General features: G+C 41.9%; 1 protein-coding gene across 3 annotated transcripts in view; it reads right to left on the bottom strand.

The window, feature by feature from the left end:
• Nucleotides 1-23066, bottom strand: part of TRPC7 (transient receptor potential cation channel subfamily C member 7) — a 77759-nt gene that overhangs the window by 36887 nt on the left and 17806 nt on the right. For all 3 annotated transcript variants that reach the window (XM_061457022.1, XM_061457024.1, XM_061457021.1), the window contains exon 3: nucleotides 9487-9669. In XM_061457022.1, the coding sequence (XP_061313006.1) occupies nucleotides 9487-9669 (183 nt within the window). The remainder of the gene's footprint in view (nucleotides 1-9486; nucleotides 9670-23066) is intronic.

The raw sequence follows: 23066 nt of genomic DNA, 5'->3' as shown, positions 1-23066 counted from the left end.
GGGCCCAGTTCTTCAAACACTGCACCAGAGTAACCTTGCAAGGGAGGGTAAATCAGCAGGTTGAAATTCCATCATCAAAACACAAAAAGGAATTTCATGGCACCCTGTTCAACTTGGATAAAAGAAAATTCAACTGATCAAGACTTGTTTCAATGGGATCTGGCCGCTGCATAGAAATAAATATGCGAGGAAAGGTCCTCTGAGATGCTGTGGTTGCTGCAGACACACACGGAGGACATGAAGCAAGGAAACATCTCCGCCCTGAGGATTTCTGCAGCTTTCCTTCTGTCCCTCGGGTTCATTTGACTGTCTAATGGCATCAGACAAATATTCATGTTCTTGCTCATCCTGTTGATGAGCATTATGACAGTCTTGGTGAACATTCAGACCTGATACCTAGAATCTAACATAGAATCATAGAATCACAGAATAGTTAGGGTTGGAAAGGACCTTAAGATCATCCAGTTCCAACCCCCCTGCCATGGGCAGGGACACCTCACACTAAATCATCTCACCCAAGGCCTCGTCCAACCTAATCTTGAACACTGCCAGGGATGGAGCATTCACAACCTCCCTGGGCAACCCATTCCAGTGCCTCACCACCCTAATAGGAAGGAATTTCTTCCTTGTATCCAATCTAAACTTCCCCTGTTTCAGTTTTAACCCGTTACCCCTTGTCCTGTCACTACAGTCCCTAATGAAGAGTCCTCCCCAGCATCCCTATAGGCCCCCTTCAGACACTGGAAGGCTACTTGGCAGCAAAGGGAAAAGGTTTATATTTGTAGGCAGAGCCCAGATGAGCTGGAATCACCAGGAAAAAAAAAAAACAAACAACAAAGAGCAAATTGTGCATCCTCCTTCTCTGAGTTACTTCTAAGGCAAAAAGCCAGAAACATTTATCATGGTTTTAATAAAAAATTATGCCTCTCATAAGACCTTTCACCTGCACCTTTCTGAATGAAAACATCTCTCTTATTAGAGACATTTGGCAGTGCTTGTATCAAATCCCAAGATACTCGCATATTTCCCAGCTTTATGGAAATCCAATACCTGGATCCGCTTGCTGGTTGGCCTTAATCATCTAATCCCAAACTCTGATTTTGAACATTTAAATCCTTAGCATTAGTTTACACCTGCATCTCTTCCCCGTGACTCAGTCTGCTCTATAAAACCAAGTGTGTTTGGGATAGATCTTTTGCTCTCAGCTAAATCAGTGAGTACATTAACAGGATTGAGATCTCACTTTGCAAGGGTGACAAGAAGACAGAACCAGAGCAATGAAGGTCACCCCAGCATCACAATGCTTGTGTAATTGCCTCAGAACACCCATGGGGTGCAGCTCTGAGAAGGACATGGTGTGGTCCTGCAGTGTGGATGGAAACAAGATTCAACCAGGCACCAGATTGTTAAATAGGTACAAAAGAAAACCCAATAAAACCAAACTAATCTAATAGAAAACAAAAATAATGGGGTAAATGAAACTGCCAGGACCACTTTAATTTGCCCATTGAAATAAATGCTCTCCAGTGATGAGGGAAAACACAAAATTAATAATCCTACTAGCAGTGGAAGGAATGGAGGGGGACGTTTTCATCATTCATGTAATACAAAATACATTTGCATTACATTTATATTTGATATATTTGAGGTGTACAACTAGAAAATGTAGAGTTTAAACAAATTCTTTAACTGGTTCAGTTTAAACCTTTTTCTGCCTAAAGTTCCTTTAGGAGTTAATTTCCCTGAGACAAGGATAGAGTCTCTTTCTTGTGTGAAGCATTCTGTTGCAGGGTTGTAAATAAGGTGCTTGGCTCTTCAGTTTCACATTCTAGTGGGTGCATGTTTTTGGGAGAGATTTATTGCTAATGCCCGTTTTCTCCTCTTTTTACATGAATGAATAAATCTTATCACTGAATTATTTACCTGAAAAACAACCAAATGAACCAATGAATTGGAAGTCACAGCCCTTAACATTCCAGGGGTTTCTGCAGAATCAAAACCACTTGAAAACCCTGATTATTTAAATATTCATCTGAAAACAGCCGCAATAAAAAGTTACCAAACAAGCAGCTCCCTTTGGTGTCTCAAAAATATACAACCACAGTGGGCACAGAAGGAGAAACTTAACATGCATTAGCCTCTTCCTCCCCAAGAGAGTTAGTAAACTTTTTACCCTGTGCTATGTGGTGAGGAAACCGGGCTGGTGCTCAAACTCAGATGCCTCCAGTGTAGATGGCTTTGCTCCCAGCAGAGCTGCTGGAGAGAAAGACTCACTCACAGGATGAAACTCCTCTCAGCATGAGGTAGAGAGTCCCCAAAGCATACTCAAATGTAGACATCTACATGTGTGTCGCAAGAATCTCATGTAGGAGGGCCATATCCTAGGCCAGTATCCATGCGAATTTGAGCATCACTTAAGAAGATTTCCTCAGTAACTTGAAATTCTGAATCTTACTATTTTTTTGAGGGGTTATACCCATCCCCATTTGACTTCCCATCCAAAATGCACATTAGCAGGTCTACTGCCTATGGGAAGATGGATGAAGGCAAAATTGGTGGCAACTAAGGTCAGGTTTAGAGCAGACCATATTAACTGCTCTTTTCTAAGATAAATTTATTATTTATAAAGGTAATTTTAATTCCTTTCATCTTTGATGGACATCCATGCAATGGATTTGACGCATTCCTGTGCTCTCTTGACAGTGTCTTGAGGGACACCTAAGACCTTGCGGCACTTTGCAAATGAAAATAGTTAAGACTGCATATTACAGTAGATTGGGAATAAAGCAAACACCACTCAGGGTGGAGAAATGATTCATTTAAGCCTTGAGAGGACGGATGTATGGGCAGGAAATAACTAAATGAGATTCATCTTGGGAAAGAAAAGAAATTAAAACATCTGGGCAAAAGGAAATAATCAGAACCACGGATTTTAGTGGGAGGAAGGAACCTTGCTAATGAAATACTCAGAGGCATAGAAACACTTTCTGTGAGGAAGTAACTCCTTCCTTTGCCAATATCCTATGTCTGTAATATGCTATTAAAAATGTAAGAAGAAAAATTACATGGATAAGCTTAAGAGTCCAAAATGACCCTGTTTCCACCGCTCACATAGCTCTTAGATTACACTAGTGCACTATTGTCTGGTTCTCCAGTGATGGAAACAAAAGACACTTTTCACACCACCACAGTCCAATCCATCAGTGACTCCATAAGACCTCTGTTAAATACTCCTGAAGCTAAAGAGCGGAAAAGGATTAACCAGGACTTACAGAAACAAAAGTAAAAAAGCCAACTTCTTGAGTTCTCCTCCTTGAAGCTTCACATTCAGATGGGAAAACATAACCATGTCCTGCTTCAAGCCGTATCTGTGCATGCTACAATCACTGCGGTACAGAAATATCAATGTCTGTCCCATGGAAAACTCCTGATTTTCCTTCAAAAGACAAAACACCCACAGGAGAGATTTTCTGTGACCTACAGAGCTCTGAAAGCTGAGGAGCTGAAACACCCCATTTGGGTTACTGAAATGTAGCATGCCATTTGTGCTAAGGCCAATGCACAGGCTGCACGCGAGGCAGTGGGAGATGTGCTCTCTCTGCCTTCCCCATCAATGATCCCTCCCCAGGGCACATCACTGCAGGAATCTGCAGGATAACTGCAAATTGAGAGGACACGGAGCTTGCAGAGGCATAGCCACCCATCATGGCACACATCCAGTCCTTGCTCTCCCAAAGGGAGGGGTTTCAGGGCTCCTGGTCCTTCCTAGGCTTCTCCTGCTCTCTCTTCCCTAGCTTATTTTCTTGTGCTTCTCTTGCAAACACCAAGCTTTTACAATTCACCTTCCTAAGGATGTACTAGCTGAGCTCTGCCGCAGCCTTTATGGGCAGTGTCCCTGCACATTCTGAGGGGCAGAGCTGTCCCTTCAGCAGGAGCAGGGCTGGCTCTTTTGCCCATTCAGGCATTAACCTTCCCTAGCTCCCATAAGGGGTGGAAATGCTGCAAATGGGGTCACATCCAGTGGTGAGAAAGACTCTGGAAGGCAAGATAACATGCAGGGTAAAACCACATCCTCGGAGCAAACCAATGGGGACCACAGGTTGTTGCAGCAGTTGGCAAGAACTGGGACTTCTTATGCCCTGAAGAATCTGAGTCGCATGACCAATGCAGTGAAAAACTATAATCTAATGCAGCCGTGACTATTCTGTTTGAAGCATCCTCCGTATGTTAATTATTAATAATACAGTTATGAGAAAAGCTCCTGTTCCAGCTCTCTATTAAATAGGATTTACTCAGCCATCTGGTGTTCTGTTTAATTCTTATTAATTTTTCTTTTCTTTTCCAAACCAAATTTGTGTGTCTTAATAGTAAGTAAATGAAAACTCGTGAAAGAGAAAGGTGCTCCAGCTTCGCGATGGCTATGAAGTGAGGTGCTGAGAAAACAGTGGTGGGCACACAAGGTTTGCAATTAAAAGAATACAGCCCCAGTAATGCTGACATTGGGAAAGAAGGAGAATGAATGTCACCTCCTACAGAGATGCAATAGCTTTAGAGCTGTTGACATATAAGCCCCCTGCCAACATTAAAGGGTAATAAGAAAAGAGCATAGCAGTACAGACAAAAATGAGCATACAAAATACAAAGGGCTCTGTAAAGCTGATATACATGAGTAAAATGGTGTATTTTTTCAGTCAAAGACAGAGTTGTCCCAGCCTCTGTACCTATGCCTCTCACGGGTACAAATCACATGCTGGCTTAATTAGAAATGGGTTTACACAAAGGAAAAGCCTGTATTACCCTTATATTTCCACTATCCGATTGAAAACAAACCTGTTTAACTGTTTCAAGAAAAGAAAAAACATTATTCTGCAGTTTTCACCCAAGAACATGAAGTAAGCTCTCACTTAGATGTTGAAAGCCTGCATGAAGAACAGATGAGAGTATTCATAGATCAAGAAGCTCAAGATGAGTTTTATTTTCTTTCCTTGGGACCAGAACTCCAATTTACCAACTTAAGCTATTTTTGGCTATAATCCACCAGTTTGTGTATATATATATATATATATATATATATATATGGATATATATAACTATAACATAATTCCTGTTTCACCTTAATACTGCTTTTAATTTTGCCATTTCCATTATAGCTGCTGGACTCCTCCACAACATTTGCTCTCACACTGTAACAGTTCCCCAGCCCTCTCCTACGACACCCAAAGAAACCACCTGAACAGGCTTGCTACAGCATCAACAGCATGCTCTGTGGCTCTTCATGCACCCAGCCTCTCTCCTCCCTTTGCCCAAGGCTCTGCATAACCGGAGGTGAAAGAAATCAGTTCTCGAATGGAGAATGGAATTACATCAGGGGAGACAAAGGTTAATTTGCATCAATCCCGGTGACATGGGCTGAAAGTCCATTTCTTGGAAAGAATCCAGGGCTCAGTAAATGCTCAAATGTTTGCAAATTATTTCTTTTGCCCTTGACAAACTGTTCCTGTTATAATAATTTTTGAGAAATTTTGAATCAAGACAGATAATTTGAAGGAAGAAATGGTGAGCAGAGGACATTTGAGTGGGGTTTTCCTAGAATCCTGGGGTACAGCACTGATTAAGTTCTTTCAGAAAGAATCAGAGTAACATAGCACTTTTTAAAGAGCACTTTGTCAACTACTGTAATTGTAGCTTTCTCCTTGCTGCGAAATATGTACAGTTTCTAAATTCTCCAATAACCTCCTAGATAAAGCCCTTCAATTATGTTACAGCCTCAAATATGATTTCTTCCCAGCATCTCATACGTGCTAGTAGCATGCCTTACAGGATAAAATAAAGGAAGCAGAGAGACAGACAAGTGAAGTCTGGAACTTTTGATGCTTTCTTGAATGACTTTCCAAGATTCATCTCAAACGTTGGAAATGAGGAAAAAAAGACAGTGATCAATAAGCCCATCCTTTCAACAGAGAACTGCCGTTTTTGGAGTGGCAAAGAGGCAACAGGGAACTCCAATGGGAAGTGCAAAGGATCATTAGGGCCTGGACAATAACCTGGTGTAGGTACCAGTTGCAGGTTTAGAGGAGATAGGAAGGCTTCAGTCCCCTTTTTACCCCTGATGTGCATACAAGGTTTTCCTGCACCAGTAGAGCACGATCAGTGAACAAGTCTGTTAACATCCAGTGCAGGGGCAAGTTGCCCCTGGGCTTGGGATTTTCAAACAGGAATTTGACCTTCAAAACCAGAAGCACAAGCAGCAGCATTTGGGGCTAAAAGCTACCATAAGGTTGATGGCTGCTCCCTGCAATGCAGACATGGTGTGCACTGAACATGCAAAGGGTTTGTAGCCTCCACCTCCAAACAAGTGTGACTTAGGGGGGAGCACAACTGCTGAATTCAAGGTCAAGAACACACTGTATTGGAACCAAAGTTAGGACTTAAAATATAAGCTGCACACATAGCATCAAGCTGCATCCCTAAGTTCAGATGGGCACAAGGAAGAAGCAGCAAAAAAGTCATAGCTGATTTAAATACATAAAAGGCATATTTCCCAGACTCTGGAAATAAGTGCGATAAACTGCAGACTGCATCAGCAGCTGTAAAAGTAAAATCATGGATATTAAATAACAATTTTTAATATAAATTGTTCTCTGAAAATTTTCATCAAAGAAGACCTACTGTAGGCACTTCGAGTGCTAATATAAAAATGTGAATTAAGAAGCTGATGGTAGAAATAGACTTTTAAAAACTTCAAATCTTTATTACACTTTCAGATGTGAATGCAAATACGCAGCCTGGGTACTAACTTAATGAAAAAAAAACCATAACAATTAACACTTCTTATTTTCTCAGACCATTCTGAAATACCTAAAATTGCCTTCTCTGGGATTCTTCTTGCTGTTCATGGGAAAGAACCAATACAAAATACATCAGGAGCTCTGTGCTAATCTAAGTAAACATCTTTATTTCTCTGGCTCATTGGAAGCTTGCTGAGCTGGAGAGTACAAAAGTGACCATCTGAATGCTGATGCTAATGGTGGAGGCAGGGAGCAGGGATGGCAGGCACAACTGTAGTCCCTTCATTACTCCTACCCTGCCAACTGAACTTCCAGGACAGTAAAAGTGGCAAACACAATAATTTCTGTGTCACTCGAGTCCCAGAGCGTGGTCAGAAACTTGGAAAGGTCTCCATATCCCTGGGACTGTTCCTGAGTGAGCTACAGCCACCCACATCTCAGCTCCAGGGCCTGGCCTGGGCAGGCAGCACTGTCAGGCCAAGTGATGGGGTCTAGGGGTTTGGATGCTGAGGGTGGGAAGTCACTTGGTGCTCTTGCCTTTCACGCTTGGAAGACCATGTAGGATCTCATGCCTCAGAGTCATTGCATTAGCTTTGAAAGAGACTTGAAATTTACTGAATCTGTCCAAGGATTGGTTTATTAAATATGTATAGTAATTCACCCTCCATCTCACCACTCTATTATGGGGTTGATATCTATTATTAGATACTTATACTATAATGATCTATATTATAACTATCTACGTTATATTTATTTCATTTCTTAAAATGAAAACAGATCTCAAAGTCTGGTTGTATACATGAGACTAAATCTCTCCCAGCTGGAGAGAAACTTGTACCTGAAATGTATTGCCTCTTAAGGAAACCATTACTATATTACCGTAACGCAACCTCTGTTCAGCAACTGTGATCTGTCTATTATCCTGTCACATCCAATCACCAAAGCCATTTATCCGAGCGTGTCTCTGCCTCCCACAACTGGAGCAATCTTACTTTAGAATTAGCAGTTAAATGTTCATCTTACATATAGATGTATAATGCCTGCTGAAGAGAATAGTCTGAAAAGTGCTAATCTGAAAGTCAGCATGATGCTGACAAATGCTTCTGCTCTGTAATTAGTTTAGTAGCTATTATAGGTGAGCAACAAGCTGCTGTGATCCAGAAAGGATGCTCAGCTTTCCTGGGTATAGGAAGATATTTACATATAATAAGATCAACTGTATATGACCTACCACAGATGCTTTAGGTCAGTGTTCATGCATATATGCAATGTTAGAAATGGAGGAAATGCCCCTCTGAAACCAACTGAGCTAGGATGAACATGCTCAAAGCATCATGATAACTAACAGCAATTTAGCTCTGGCTTATGGCCTTTGTATCTAACGTACAACTCAAATATTTAGAAGAATAAACAAATAAAATAGTGCAAGAGACTTCGTACATAGAAAAGGCTTGAGGTTCTGACCAACTTAATGATAATTCTTAGATCCTAGGTCACTGGGGACTATTCCTTGATACTGGGGGCTTGATTCCTTTCAGGTGCTATCAGTCACTTTTAGTTGAGCTCATTTTCTAAAAGCACCAGAGCAAATGTCTCAACAACTAAACTTCACCCAGGTTATTGAAAGACATCTCAGAGTGAACTGAGCTGTTACACCCAGTTTGGGTAACAGAACGATGCAGAGACACAACATCGCAGGAGGAAATATTTGGCTCCATACATGTGCTCCTGCATGAAAGCAGCTCATTTCAAGTAAGAGTTTTAAGATTCTCTTTAATTAATGGCTTTCATAACAGGAAAAGACCTTCTTTAGCCAGCACAGCAGCACAGTCAAGAGGCAAACTGAAGCAGGTGGTGGGTTTGGGAGGGGAAAGAGAGAGCAGATGTTAGCTTGAAAATTTGGAATGCTCTTCAAGTCCCATAGCAGAAGCCCAGTTGCCATCAATGCATATTGTAGGAGCAATTAGCTGGGACCACCCAGGCCTAGGATTTGCCAGAATCAAATTTCCCATTCATACAATATACTTCTCTAAAGCTAAATGCTCGTTTAAAACACTTCTAAAAATCATTCAGTCTTCATGGTTTTCCTTAAAATATACATCTTCCTTCTGCTTTGTAGGTTTGGGGAAAACGGAACTCTTAGAATATGGTTCTGAAGCTTTAGGAGAGTGGAAGCTGGGAATGTATCAGTTTGTATAAAGTTTAGCTACTTTCAATTTTCCAAGTTAAACAGAAATTGATTTCTGAAGTTTTGATCTAATTCTGACTGAAAGCCACAAAACTTCTTATTTTAAAATGCTAGCTTCACCCCTTCGTGTAAATCACAGTGAAGGAAGGAAGAGCCTCAGTTTGGTACGGTAACAACTTTGGTCCCTGCTGAAGTCTTCAGAAGTTCAGGGTCATGGCCAGCACAAGGATGCACTGTGCTCTATGGGCAGCTCCTTTGGGCCATCTGTACATTCATGCCTGTCGTTAAAACAGATGCCATACCTGCTGTAATATACCTTTTGCAAATAGCCTTCTCCATATTGAAGTATATGAGAAAATGCAAATCAAGCCATAAACTGCTAAAATTCTAGGAATTGTCCTGGTCCCCTTGAAATCCATCTGTTATTATTTATTATTTTTCAGGAGACATCAAGGAAGCATAATTTAGATGTGAAGATGTATTCACCAAGAACCTAAAGCAGTAGCTTACCTTTTTGACCTCGTATTTAATAGCAAGTTTAATCCTGCTCAGACTTGGCCGGTGGTGCTCGGGGTACAAATGTATGTTCACATCTCCATTCAGAATAGCTTCTACTTCTTCAGTGTCTCTGCAGAGGTCCAGCACCCCCACAACAAAGTCCTTGCATTGCATAGATAGCTTCCTATAGTCATTCTAAGGGAAAATAGAGAAAAATAAGCTATTTAATTGTCAAATAAACAGAAAAAGCAAGAGGGAGGAACTGTGATTTTTCTGTAGAAAACCCCTAGATGGGATAGTAAGAAAGCACTTAATTCCACCCAGGATGTAGCTAGCTTTTCACATACAGAAACTCCTTCAGACTCCATTAGCAATGTTTCTACTAGCAGCATAGTTTACATTGCAATAGAGCATGCTTTACAGAACAAGTAAATAATGTATAGGCAAATACTGACATTAAGCAATTGCTTGATCTCTCCCCTCTGTGCGGTGCATCGTTTAGAAATGTGAAAACATGCCCAAACAAAGGCCCGGATAAATTTTAGAACTTAAATTCTTTGCTAGTAGTTCTTTCTATAGTAACCACCAAGGAGCTTCAGGTGGGTACAAGAAGCTGAAGCATCAGATACAGATGTGTTCAAATGAATTACCTAATTGCAATAGGAATTTCAGTTTCAAATTTATTACCTAATAATTTGGTTAAAGAGTCCTAAAAGAGCATCCAGAGGATCATTTCTGTCATAACACTTCTCCAGTAAATGGGGCTTCAGAAACTCAACACGATTTCCTATGAAATCATTTCACCTTGCAAACCCAAATTATACTTATGGGAAAAGAGACAGTATGTGGCTGACTTGTTAAGGAGGTTGAAGAGCAATTTCAGGGTCTTACATTAAACTGTGATTGATCTTCACATGCTGATACTTAAGAAATGAGGAGAATGCCACTGTCTGGGTGAATGCAGCAAATTAGAAAACAATTAAGGCTACCATTAATATCCTAACAAAATGGTGATATTAAAGACTTGAGGTAACAAATAGAAATAATAAGCATAAGACAAGCTCTTACTGACTTGAGAGAGCTTTTCAAATTATGTTTGATGAGTTAATTAAATTCAGCAGCTTATCTAATTAAGGCAGCAGCCAAAAAAAGAAAGTAGTTAAACCTGGCTTGGATGGAATGATGAAAGTAACCTGGTTTTTACACCTAGATGTTCTAAATTATTAATTCCAACATTTACACATAGCAATATATTAGCCTTCCTTGTTAGGCAAAGATCTCAAAGCAGTGTGCAAACATTCATTAGTTAGGTATAACAACAGTGTCTAAGATATGATGTTATTAGAGGTGGTTAAATGTCTTTGGACAGTTTTTCCCCTTCAGAACTGAGATGCTCTTGCTAATGAATATTTTAAGTAAGTTGGTTTAATGACTTTGTCATAGGTTTGAGGTTCCTTCTAATGCATGTGTGCGTGTCCCAGCTTTGCTTGCTGTGCTATCCTATATGCTGAAGGCTATGAATAGCTGTTTCCTAGTCACAGGGAACCAGAAACCCCTTCAGGGCTGGGATTAAAGCATTCTCACAGGAACTGAAAGAGCTAGGGAACAGCCTGCGTTTTAGGAGTGAGACTTTCTACATGGTGGAACTTGTGTGTTTACAGCCTCTTGTCTATCAAAAAGATTGAAATCTGGGTTTCCCTTTTCCTCCTCGAGTGCTGTAATCAGACCACAGGTTTATACATGGGGATCAGCAAGAACTTTGCATCTTCATTAAAAGGAGACATCAGAATGAGCAGGTGTTAACCTCTGGTAGAGGAGGCGCATGCCCCATTGCAGAAAGTGGGGCACCAAGCCTTCTATAAATGTGACAATTTAATACACTATGATTTAAGATGTCCTCAAGGTTCACATAGAAAATGACTGCACATTTGCATCTAAAGCTAGGTGGAGATAGGGTTTGCAGAGTGAATGCTACAGAGGGTTAAGTCAGGTCTGAAATGTAAATGAAAGACAGATAGCACTTCATGGATTCAAAGTGCTCCTCTCTAATCAATTCCATGCTTTAATCTTCACCATACCAAGATGAATTTCAATAAATAGAAAGCTTATTTGTTCACTGAGAGAATAGATACCCAAACAAAAATATCAGCCTGGATGTAACTACAAGAATTGTAAAGGACAGCAAATACAGATACAACTGAAAATGGATGCAGGCTGGGAATGAAATGCCTACCTGCCACAGGTGATGGAGACACCTATAAACCCACCTGGCTTATAAACATAAGGGTGAGAACTCTGTTAATATCATTCTCTGTGTATGTACAGGTCACAAGTTTCTCTTTTATCCAGAACATTTTAAGTGATTTTCATCACCATTTCGACATCATCTGAACAACTTGTATGTATTAGTTCAGATTATTTCTTCTCGGAGAAGAGGAGGCTGCGTGGAGACCTCATAGCAGCCTTCCGGTGTCTGAAGGGGGCCTATAGGGATGCTGGGGAGGGACTCTTCATTAAGGACTGTAGTGATAGGACAAGGGGTAACGGGTTAAAACTGAAACAGGGGAAGTTTAGATTGGATATAAAGAGGAAATTCTTTCCTGTTAGGGTGGTGAGGCATTGGAATGGGTTGTCCAGGGAGGTTGTGAATGCTCCATCCCTGGCAGTGTTCAAGACCAGGTTGGACAAAGCCTTAGGTGAGATGGTTTAGTGTGAGGTGTCCCTGCCCATGGCAGGGGGGTTGGAACTGGATGATCTTGAGGTCCTTTCCATCCCTAGCTATTCTATGATTCTATGATTTTTCCTCTTTCAATTCTTAAGGAAAGTTTAGTTAGCAACTAGGAAAGTGCTTCTAAGGCAACTGTAAATGGCAGGCTCCCAGCTGGCAAGCTCCATCAAGACCCAACTCTTTTCCCATCTCCAAGCCTCATGTTTTCACTGGTTCTGCATATTTGCAGAGACTATGAATGATGTTTTCATTCTAAATTGTTTACTCCCATGTTTAAACAGACAGCAGCAGTAAGAAACTCGACCCAAGGTACAGGCTTTCTAAACTAAACTAAACTAAAACCTTCCAGCCAATCTGCAGCCAGGCGGGACAGCAGCTTACTGCTCTCAGACAACTGCTCACGTGTGAAGACAAGCCTCGATGATCACGGAGCCAGCTGTGCCTTCTAACAATTCCTCTTACAAAGGCATTTGTCATCTTTGTTCTGGCTTCCTTAATGCTCGTACTCAGCACAGAAAACCCCCTTCAGTCTGAGGGTGAGAACACAGCCGCTCTGTGACTCTCCTGATGTGTCTTTCCCTTTGCAAGCACAGGCTATCGGCTGTGCCTTTAAGAAGCTGAGGTTAGGAGGAGCTGCTCCTGACCCCGGTGTGCCCAGTGCAGCTTTGATGAGCCAAGCAGAAATGACCTAACACTGAACTGCAATTCGTGATACACGGTAAAAAACTCAAGGAAGCCAAGAGGATTTCCAAGCATGCAAACTGCATCGGTGTATGTGCCAGCGCTGTGTAAACCGCCTCTAGTTCACACACGTGGAAGCATCTGAGATGCTGCACTCCCTGCACGCAGGAGCGCTCTGACAGTGGAGAGGCTCGCTTTGGTGGCTGCAGCCCCAGGGCAAGGGGAGGCATCGGGAGGAAGAGGTGAAGGAGAACCAGGACACGTTTCCAGTTACAGCAAGGTTTTGAAGATCAGAGCCCCGAGGACTCCTGGTGGCTGTCAGGAGGCAGAGGGACAGGCAGCCGCTGTGTCTTGGGGTGCAAAGGGACAGCCCCCACTTCACCGGGGTTCAACCCCTGAATCAGGTGCTTCATGGCCTTCCTGATCTGAATGTTTCTGGGGGGAACCCATCCTGGTTGGAATCCTGGGGTCCTCTCTCCCATCACCACAAGAAACTCATCCTGGAGACCCAAACCCAGCTCAGTCTTCTCTGCAGCGCTGCAAACCCAGACACAGGCAATGACAGCAACCCAGACCTTCCCGAGTACTCCAATTAGCTACTGCGTTGTAGGAGTCTCAGGCTTATGTTTCATAGAACAGATGGATCTTTACAGTAATGAAAACCACAAATCATGCATGAGGGGTGCTGGGGCCTCATCCTGACAAGCTGAATGCTGCCAAGCCTGAGGGAGGAAGATGAAGGACACAGCTAAGTACACAAGAGAGCCAGTCTGTTTCAAGCAACACGTGGAACAGTATTTTACCTCCTATAGAGACAGTGAGCAGACAAGGATCAGGGTAATGCTTGAGAATGTTACAATGTCATTTTTTAAAAACTAGACCATAATAAAAGGATTTCAAATAAGCCATTTCCTGCTTCTTCTAGCACTGCTGTGCGTGTGGAGTTAAAAATGTCTAATTTTGCTGTTTTGAAAAGGCTGATGGTACTTGTCATTCACTGCAATTTCTCTGAGTACCCTATTATTATCTGTTGATTATGTTCTCAATGAACTCTGTCATGTCTCCACATCTGTTCAAAACCACCCAGATTTCTTCAGAAAAGAGCTGTTTCAGGTCAGAGGGATGCAGTCGGAGTGAAAATGTTAAGTGAAATGAGAAAAAGTAAGAGCAGCAGCCTGTCTTGGCTAGCTCATTTAAAAAGCAATCCCAGTCAAGGACTGGAAAGGAGCATCATCCATGGGAGCCTACGTCTCAAATGCCAGCATTGCAGGTGTGTTTTGGATGGCACAAGCCTGACCTCGATGCTGCAACATACAGTGAGCAGGTCTGAGCTTTGCTGACCCCCTCAGTGCAGATAAGCTTTCACCAGAAACTGGAGTGGGGCCAATGGTTCAGACACTAAAAGGATCAAACAACCTTCTATGCAATTAAAAGCTAACTTCCAAGTCCCAAATACAGGAACGCACTCGGGTTTATGTTTAAGTCCTGCTGATGCCAATGAAATGCTTGTGAGCATTTTTCAGTGCACTGAAGCAATCTTTCAGGCTCCAGGAATCTCAAAGTGGGATGAGCTTGTCAATCACCCTGCAGGTTTTCTGGTTGTAATCACTGTAGATTATTCACTGCACAGCTGTTACTGGAAACGGGGCCGCAGACCGACAGGACAGCACATGACACACAAATACAGCATGACAAACACAAGTGCACTGCTCGTGAAAATCACGCCACATGTCTCCATTTAGGACATTTTGTCAAATTCATCCTAATAGTTGCTTCCCAGCAACGCGTAAAGAGCAGGGAGAGAAACCACAACCCATCAACAGATATTCCAGCTAGAGATAACGCCAAGATTCAAAGGTTTTACTACTATCCTCTATACAACTAATTGTTCTATGTTCTAATATTACTGCTATCCTGTATGCAACTACTATGTTCTATCTGTAGCCTATACTAAAGCTTCAGGTCAGACTTCTGATCAGTGAAAACAGTGTCACAAATAAGCTTCTGTTAGGGTAAATAACCACATATCTGGCTCAGGGTGATTTAATCTGCAAACCTTTTGCTAGGGAAAAAGAAACCCCAAACCAATGCAAAAAACCCAATGCTGCTTATCAGTACACAGGAGGGTTTTTGCCAAATAAAAGAGGAAAAGAGGAGCAGACACAGGATGATGGCTATACACTAAAGCTACCGTTTCTCAAGGGTTCTGCCCATGGTATATTGTCTCATAAATCTGCTTCACTGGAATTTGAGGGTTTAAGCACACAAATCCAGGACTTCTGGAACTAATGGACGTGAACGTCCAGCATCTGTGACTGGGACTATCATGGCATCAGAAAGCCTCTGCGGGCCCTCAGTGCGTTCACAGATTAACTGCATGGCACAGATCTGCTGCATCCAGCCTCCTGTCTGTGAGCGATGCAGGAGCTGTGTACTTGGCAGTAAATCTGGCATTTCTGGATAGCATTAAACTTGCTGTGCAAATGAAAGCTGTGGGCAAGTTGCACAGAGCCTCTCTTCATGTTCCCTTGAAGTTCTTGGTTCTTTGTGTTTAATCTACATCACACAAGCACATCTATCACAGAGACAAATACTGCATTGCGAGGTTAGCATTTTGGGAAGCAGCAGCAGGGAAAAAGAAAAGGAGAATTCCATAAACGTGAACAAAGAGTTCCTAGGAAGAAGACAAAGGTGAAGGGAAGGAGGGGGGCAGAAAGCCGGTAATATTAAGTGCTAGATTTGAAATTACATTTTTAAATAAACCATCATATCAAATATTCCAAATGCTTATAAATATTTACTAATTAGATCTCTCATGAAATATGCACAAGGCAGTTTAGAAGCTGTTGGGCAAATTTCCTCCTGGGTATTTACACTGCCTGTGACTGGCCATATGTTTAGGAATGAATAAAAGCACAAGGACCTGTGGGAGGTAAAGCGCTGAGAGGAGATGCTAAGGAAAGGCCCTGCACTGATCCTGCTCGTGTAACCACATTATCTTCAGGAGAGCACAGAGAAACCCTTCCAAAGAGCTCTGCTAACTGTGCATATAACTGTGGACACATCTGAATGCAGCTGAGTGCATTTCTATTGTTTCCAGACTCAGTGCCTACATGCACTGACTGTGCCAAGGCTGTACAGTTAATTTTTCAGGAAGCACAACATCAAGTTGGTTTGTGTTCTTTTGCTTCTTAAGTGGCAGTACATCAGTGAGTTTTTTTGAGCTTTGGGTGTACTGGGTCATACTCAATGGGCATGTGTCTGAAAAACCGAAGCCAAGTGCTCATTTAAAGCATTTCACAGCTCAGATGAAGGTTGCTAAGTATGTCTGGAGGTAGCGACAGATTCCACTGGTTCATTTTTCCAGTGATCCAGACCTTGACTTCTTCACCTCAATATAATAAGCAATCTGTTCAAATACAAGAGACTGACATTTGAAATGCATGTTTTTGTCGCTTTCCAAGCTACTTGGACCTTTCTAAATGGAGCCAAGATAAACATGGCAACTGTTTGCTCCCTGAGGCATGCCAGGCTGCAGCATGGTGGAGCAGAGGGGCAGTGCCTCCAGGTAAAGAGTGATTTTAAACGCTGTGACAGAGCGTTAGGGGACACCAAGAGATGTGTCCAATAGAAGAACCCAAGGACAAAACAGACAGTGCCGTCTGTGTTGACATTATTTTTGGCTGAAGCAGTCCAGGAAACAACAGTATGTTCTGCTGTTTGGACTGAGGAGTGAAAACTTTGTGGTTTCCAATGAGCCATGAAAACAACATCCCTTGCATCATTATGAGGATTTCAATGATAGTTGCACTGACTGATTTACCATAAGAGATGGTTTTGATGCCTTTTCTCCTCAGTAGGTTAGGCTTTTTAGTTGCAATTCATCTTTTCCTATGCACTGCAGAAGCTGATTTCTGAGAGAGGATATCCCTTCGACAAGGGGGTGGAGCAGTAAGAAGCCAATTAAACCACTGACTTCAGACTCCACTGTATACCTATTGACTGATAGATATATCAAATCCTTAAAGAAGCCAAGATAGTGTTAATAATTTCTGTGGTGGTTAGAAAATCCCTTGAAATTCATTACTATGCTTTTACATCATCCTTCACAGGTCCGGGCATACATGTAACCTTTAACCATCGCATTCCAAGGAAGGGGAACTGAGAAAAGCAGCAGAAAGGATACGTTTGCACCTCACTATTTTATGGCTGCTCTTTCGTGCTGTACCTGTTATGTATCTATCAACTCTACCAGTCATTGCTTCTGGGAAATAGATTTTGTGATAAACACAGTTTTTGTGAGACCCAAACTAACTTACACATTTTGCAAGACTTTCCATCCATAAAAGCATTGGAAATTGCAAAATTCTTCACTTGGATATGCCCTTGAAACAATTCTTTAAAATATCAATCTTTTGGTTTTTTTTTCTCTTTTAATCTAAACTTAGCAGATGGTCTATTTGGGGCAGTAAAGTCAGAAATCATAGAATCATAGAATCACAGAATAGTTAGGGTTGGAAAGGACCTTAAGATCATCCAGTTCCAACCCCCCTGCCATGGGCAGGGACACCTCACACTAAACCATCTCACCCAAGGCCTTGTCCAAACTGACCTTGAACACTGCCAGGGATGGAGCATTCACAACCTCCCTGGGCAACCCATTCCAGTGCCTCACCACCCTCACAGGAAAGAATTTCCTCCTTATATCCAATCTAAACTTCCCCTGTTTAAGTTTTAACCCATTACCCCTTGTCCTGTCACTGCAGTCCCTAATGAAGAGTCCCTCCCCAGCATCCCTATAGCCCCCTTCAGATACTGGAAGGCTGCTATGAGGTCTCCACACAGCCTCACACACAGTCCTGGCAGAAAGTCAAGGACTGAGACTGATCATAATTCCTCACTCTTCAGCCAAAGTTTTAGGTTCCCTTGCATAAGAAATTTCAGATTCAGCCACCCTCAGCCTTTTTATTACTTATATTGATTTTTTCTATTTGAAACTTGTAGGTTTCCTGTTTCTATGAACTCTCCCTGCACTGAAATTCCTCGATCATTTGACTTATTGAAAGTTCTCACCCTGAATAAAGTACAATCCTTTTTAATAACTAAGAGGTTTCCATTAGAACACCTCCATCTCCCTTCCTCCTTTCCCACAATGTTACCTTCTTCCTGACAAGTACCATTACCAAGCATCTCGGTACCACACGTGTGTGCTACAGAGATGCAGAAACACCAGTGTAGAACTAACACTCTGTTCCATGTCTCTGAAGATATTTAAACCTGGTTCAAAAAGAAAGTGTGTTGGTTGACAATAATTTCTTCAGATCTCTGGTGTTTAAAATCCCCAGGTTTCATAGTAGCTTTTCAGCGTAAGATGGCGTTTGATGCTGGATGTGCTTCTCTTTCCGATCATCTCATCTGGGTTTCAAACCCACGTCACAAATAAGCCACATGCTTTTAATTCCTTAACTAATTAAAATGGGAGGGTTTACCTTCTTGAAGCTTTTCCCAAGCTCATTTAAATGTTTATACTGAAACACCTGTTTTCAGAAGATAAAATACCAGGTCCCTGGATGTCACATAAACAGGACAGGCTGTACAAAGGTATTAACTAAACGCTTTGGCATGCAAAACACAGGGAATACACACGCTCAGTGAAGGAGAGGGTCTGTCTCCCTGTGTCTTGTCAACAGCTTCTCTTCATTAAATACAAACTACCCATTATACTCTGCTAATTCTCTTGGTGAAGAGGAGCTTAGGATCTGTTACTGTCAGCAGTGAAACCAGGCTCATGATGATGCAGTGCGAGATTCCACATCCCTCTCCACGATTTTCAAACCTTTGCTTGTTCCTTGTGTGGGAACATGACACTGAGAAACACCTTTTCGTATTTCTAAGGATACAAACGCCCCTTGCATCGGAGGAACCTTTACCTGAACCTTACTTTTATTGTCATGCAGAAAGGATTCCTCTTTTCCCCCTAGAGGCACTGCACAAGGAGAGGAGTCCAATGCAGGGGTGGGGTTAACACCTTTCTCTTGCCTTATTCTGTTTTCAGCAGAGCACTGACCCGCAGGACGATGGGCAGCAGGTCTGCAGCTCTGATGTGATAGATGTATTAAAGCACAAAGGTTATAGCTCCTCATTTCACATGTCATCCATACTTTTTCTCTCTGGCATTTTCCCATGTTTATTACATTCCTGTTCTGTCTGCTAAAAGCTTCACTGGGGAAGATCCACATTTCCTATACAATTTGAGACTGAACAGACAGTTTCCTTGCACTGAATGCATTAGCTGCTCTCCTTCAATTGTGTGGCTCTTGTCAGCTCAGCCACTTGAAACCCCTGTTTTCTGAAAACCAGATGGGAATAACAGGGAGAAAATAATGGTTTTAAGCTTAAAGCAATTATTTTCTTAACACAGGTATGTTTATCCCCTAAGCTGAGCTAAATTGGGCACTTTCAGCTTGCTTAAGAAACAGGTATGTTTCTTAAGGTTCAAAGGTGCTGAGTACCCTCTCTCATGGGAGTTTTAGCTACAAATTGCACCTGTGTGTCAGGAGAAAGACTCCTACACCCAGCCTGCAAGTAAATGCTGACTTAACTGAGAGCCATGGGACAACTCACCACGATAACTAAAATAACCATGTTTTCCAGATCTCAAACAGGAACTACCACAGTTCTCAATGTCCAGCAACAACAGCTCCTTGGAAAACTAGTCACAAGCATCAGAGGGGATCAATTTCTGGTCCCTACGGCACCTAAGCAGCAACTGAACACTGCAGACAAATGTGATCCCACCTGTACAGTCCTGGCATAGACCACTCTTGACCATATGGACATCACCCTCTCTCTAAGAACAGCAGGCTTAGAAGTGATGTTGCAGCACTCTCTTAAGCAGAAATACGAACATAAAGAGTACCTGATTACATTTCTCTGTTCTGAAATGAGGCCAGATCCTGGGGCTTGAATAGTGACGATGAAATGACACACTTGGCAATAAACAATTTCCATGCTGCACTGGTGTAAAGTTCCCTACAACAAATTATATCCCAGGAAATTGCCATTTTTGGTCATGTAAATACCCCAAAAACATAGACACTAAAGTACCTAGCACCATTTTGTGGCAATGTGAGCCTGTTTGTATACCGTCCCCGTTTATCCACTATTCAGTGGATAGTCTGCCTAGACACAGTGAGGATGAGTTCATTATAATTATCTACAATAACAACAATTAACAACAATAAGGGATAAACTAAATCACTTCCCATCTGCATCCTCTTTAATGTTAGATTTGAGATCCTCAGAATGTTACATCATTTACATTCATTAATATGATATTAATTCCCTGCGGTGCCTTAGATAAACGTACCTGACTCCATTCTCCCATCTGCTGATCTAATAGCATTATTCTATTCAGAGCAATAGTCTTAATTATGCTCATTTGTATTTCCAGTAGATATCCTTGCCCAACATGAATAATGAGCAGCAGTCTTTGGAAACCAGTCATCCTGCTCATAATAAAACCACCCTGCTCCTAACTGTTCCCTAAAAACCAATACTCAATTCTTGGGCGTTTGGCATTACTAATTAAACACAAAGCTTACCGATTGTACTAGACTAATATTATAGTACTGATAGCATCATTTTCCATCTGTTTACCTCCCCAGTAATTTGACTTTGTCTTTCTGAGAAGTGTCTTCATCTTTGGTGCTCTAGAGTATACCCCTTCTTGGTACCATTCATTGCTGAGCAGAGGAGGAAGGGTAATTGTATTACTATGTAATTTTACATCAGTAAGTGCTCTGGGAAAACTCTAAGATGCATGGTGAGTATGCTAGTAAGGGCAAGCTCAAAGTCATACAAGCTCTGTACTCATTACAGAGGATCCAGTGACTAGGATGGAAAAAGTATGACAGAAGCAACCCTGGAAATAAATGAATCTTTCAGAGAGAACAGCTGGCATAATAAGAAGGAAAGGGCCAACATGTCTTTCCTTTCAAAGCAGCCAGCTGCAGGTGGCAGGAGCCCTCTCTGCACTACCCATCATAGGTGCACCAGCCTGAATGCCAGGATTCATTCCATCCTGTGCTCTTGGTGGACAAGAAAGGATAACACTGCCACTGTTAGCTAAACACAGGCAACAGGCCAAATCATTCCCCCTATTTATCACACTGCTATGAGCAGCTGGCAGCAAACCCAGGAGAGAAACGTGAGCTGCTCCTCTCTGGTGGGCTGTGACTGAGCATAGTTCCAGTGGCTCGGCTCCCCTGAAGCATCCTCCATCTGCCTGCATGAACAGAAAGCCCTGCAGCACCTAGGCTGGGCAGCTGGCAGAGCAGTGAGAGGTGGCACGCCAGAGTTTGCCTCCCTTTTTGCTTAAAGACTGGAGAGACAAAGGCAAACTTCTGTGGGATAGCCCCAAAAGGCTGTGATAGAGCATAAATCCTACCTGCTGACTGGTTAGGTGGCTGTGAGGGACCTATTAATCCAAGATGCAATCCATTATGTTTAGTGTGAGGTGTCCCTGCCCATGGCAGGGGGTATGGAATTAGATGATCCTAAGGTCCTTTCCAACCCTAACTATTCTATGATTCTGTTCTATGATTCTACGATTCCTCATTCATATAGAGAAGAATCCATGAGCAGTGGTCAGCCTTGGAGCAGACCCACTGGTTAGTCCACCAGCTTCACTGACCATGTACCTATCAAAGGGTAAGGATGAAATCATGGCTTCAACAAATCCAAAAGAGGAAATCATGGTCAAATAAGCAGTGATTTTGCCAACTACTGGGGATTTACTCCCATGTTAAAGCTGTTATAAAATACAAAATGTGAAAGGAATAACATCATGGTAGGATGATGATTTTATGTTGAATTAAATTTTGAAAGTGGTTCAAAACTGTTTGTTGCCTGAGCTGGGTTTGTGACAGTCATTGTGTCTGTTAGATTCATCTTTCTGAGCAGCTGTACTCAAAAAGCTGTTGTAGAGTTGTGCTTGCACACAAAAGACCAACACAAGGCAAGCAAATCATCTTCATTCCTAAAACCAGCCATTTCTAAACCCAAACAATTTTCTTAACTCCTTGTCTCTGATGAGCTGAAATAGGGTAACATTTCACTCTCCTTAAAGTTGCTCCCAAAAGCCAGTTAAATGCCACTTAAATCTTAACACTGGTTACCTGCTGCTTTTTAGTCAGCTATCTGTGGTGTATATGGCTTCACAACACACATGGGTACCATAATAATTTAACCTTATTTTACTTGCTTTTATATGACAGCAACTCTAAGTTAAAATAACCCTGTATTTAACCCACAAATCTCCTCCACACACAACAGATTATCTCAAAATGCCAGTTATATTTTTTCCTTGTACTTAGTCAAGGCTTTTTACATTCCTGATTAACACAGCGCAAGCTTTATTACACTTCACCCTGTCCACAAAATATTCAGAGACTACCTGTGTCAATGGTAAATTACTCCCCTTGTATTCAATATCAAAGGTTCAGGTTGAAAAGCAATGAAAAGGAGATCTCTTGGCTCTGAACCTCTATCTTCTAAATGTATTCAATATGCTCCAAGGGACCGTATGTAAGAAGTCACACACACAAATATATTTCCTGAAAATAATGGCTCACTAAACATAGTTGCCAGGAGGCCTTGGGAATTCAGAATGCTTTATAGAAGTCACCTTATATAACAAAAAAATAAAGTATAAATTCCTCATCCTACCCAGGGTTTAGTAACTACATGGAAAATGTGGGCTTAATATAATCACTAAACCAGGCGACAAAAGGAAGCAAAATAAAATCCACCAGCCGTTTATGCAGGGAGAAAGCACTGAAAGCCACAGTGCAACCCATTTACTGCAGTGTTGAACCTTCTGATTCAGTAATATAGTGCCAGTTGTTTCTGGCAGGGGAGAAACAGACACATTAATATTGCTGGATGTCCCCTCTTTTGCTACAGATTCCTCCCAGGATTATTGATGTGTAAGGGAGTTCAGTCTGCGCTTACCAACTCCTGCCCTTCAGGTCTCTTAAAAATATGTCCATTAATAGGGATTTCTCAACATGACAGAAACGCACTCTTGATGGAGGATGGGCTGCTTATTTCTAAGGAAACATTGAAATCCCAGGAGCAAAACGGCCTTAAAGCAACTGAAATTCGCTCATTTCCAACTGGC

This window comes from Pezoporus flaviventris, unplaced genomic scaffold (assembly GCF_033815535.1).
Source record: "Pezoporus flaviventris isolate CSIRO_AGI_PZ_B2104156 unplaced genomic scaffold, CSIRO_AGI_Pfla_v1 ptg000023l, whole genome shotgun sequence".
NCBI lineage: Eukaryota > Metazoa > Chordata > Aves > Psittaciformes > Psittacidae > Pezoporus > Pezoporus flaviventris.
This window is presented reverse-complemented; position numbering and strand designations above follow the sequence as displayed.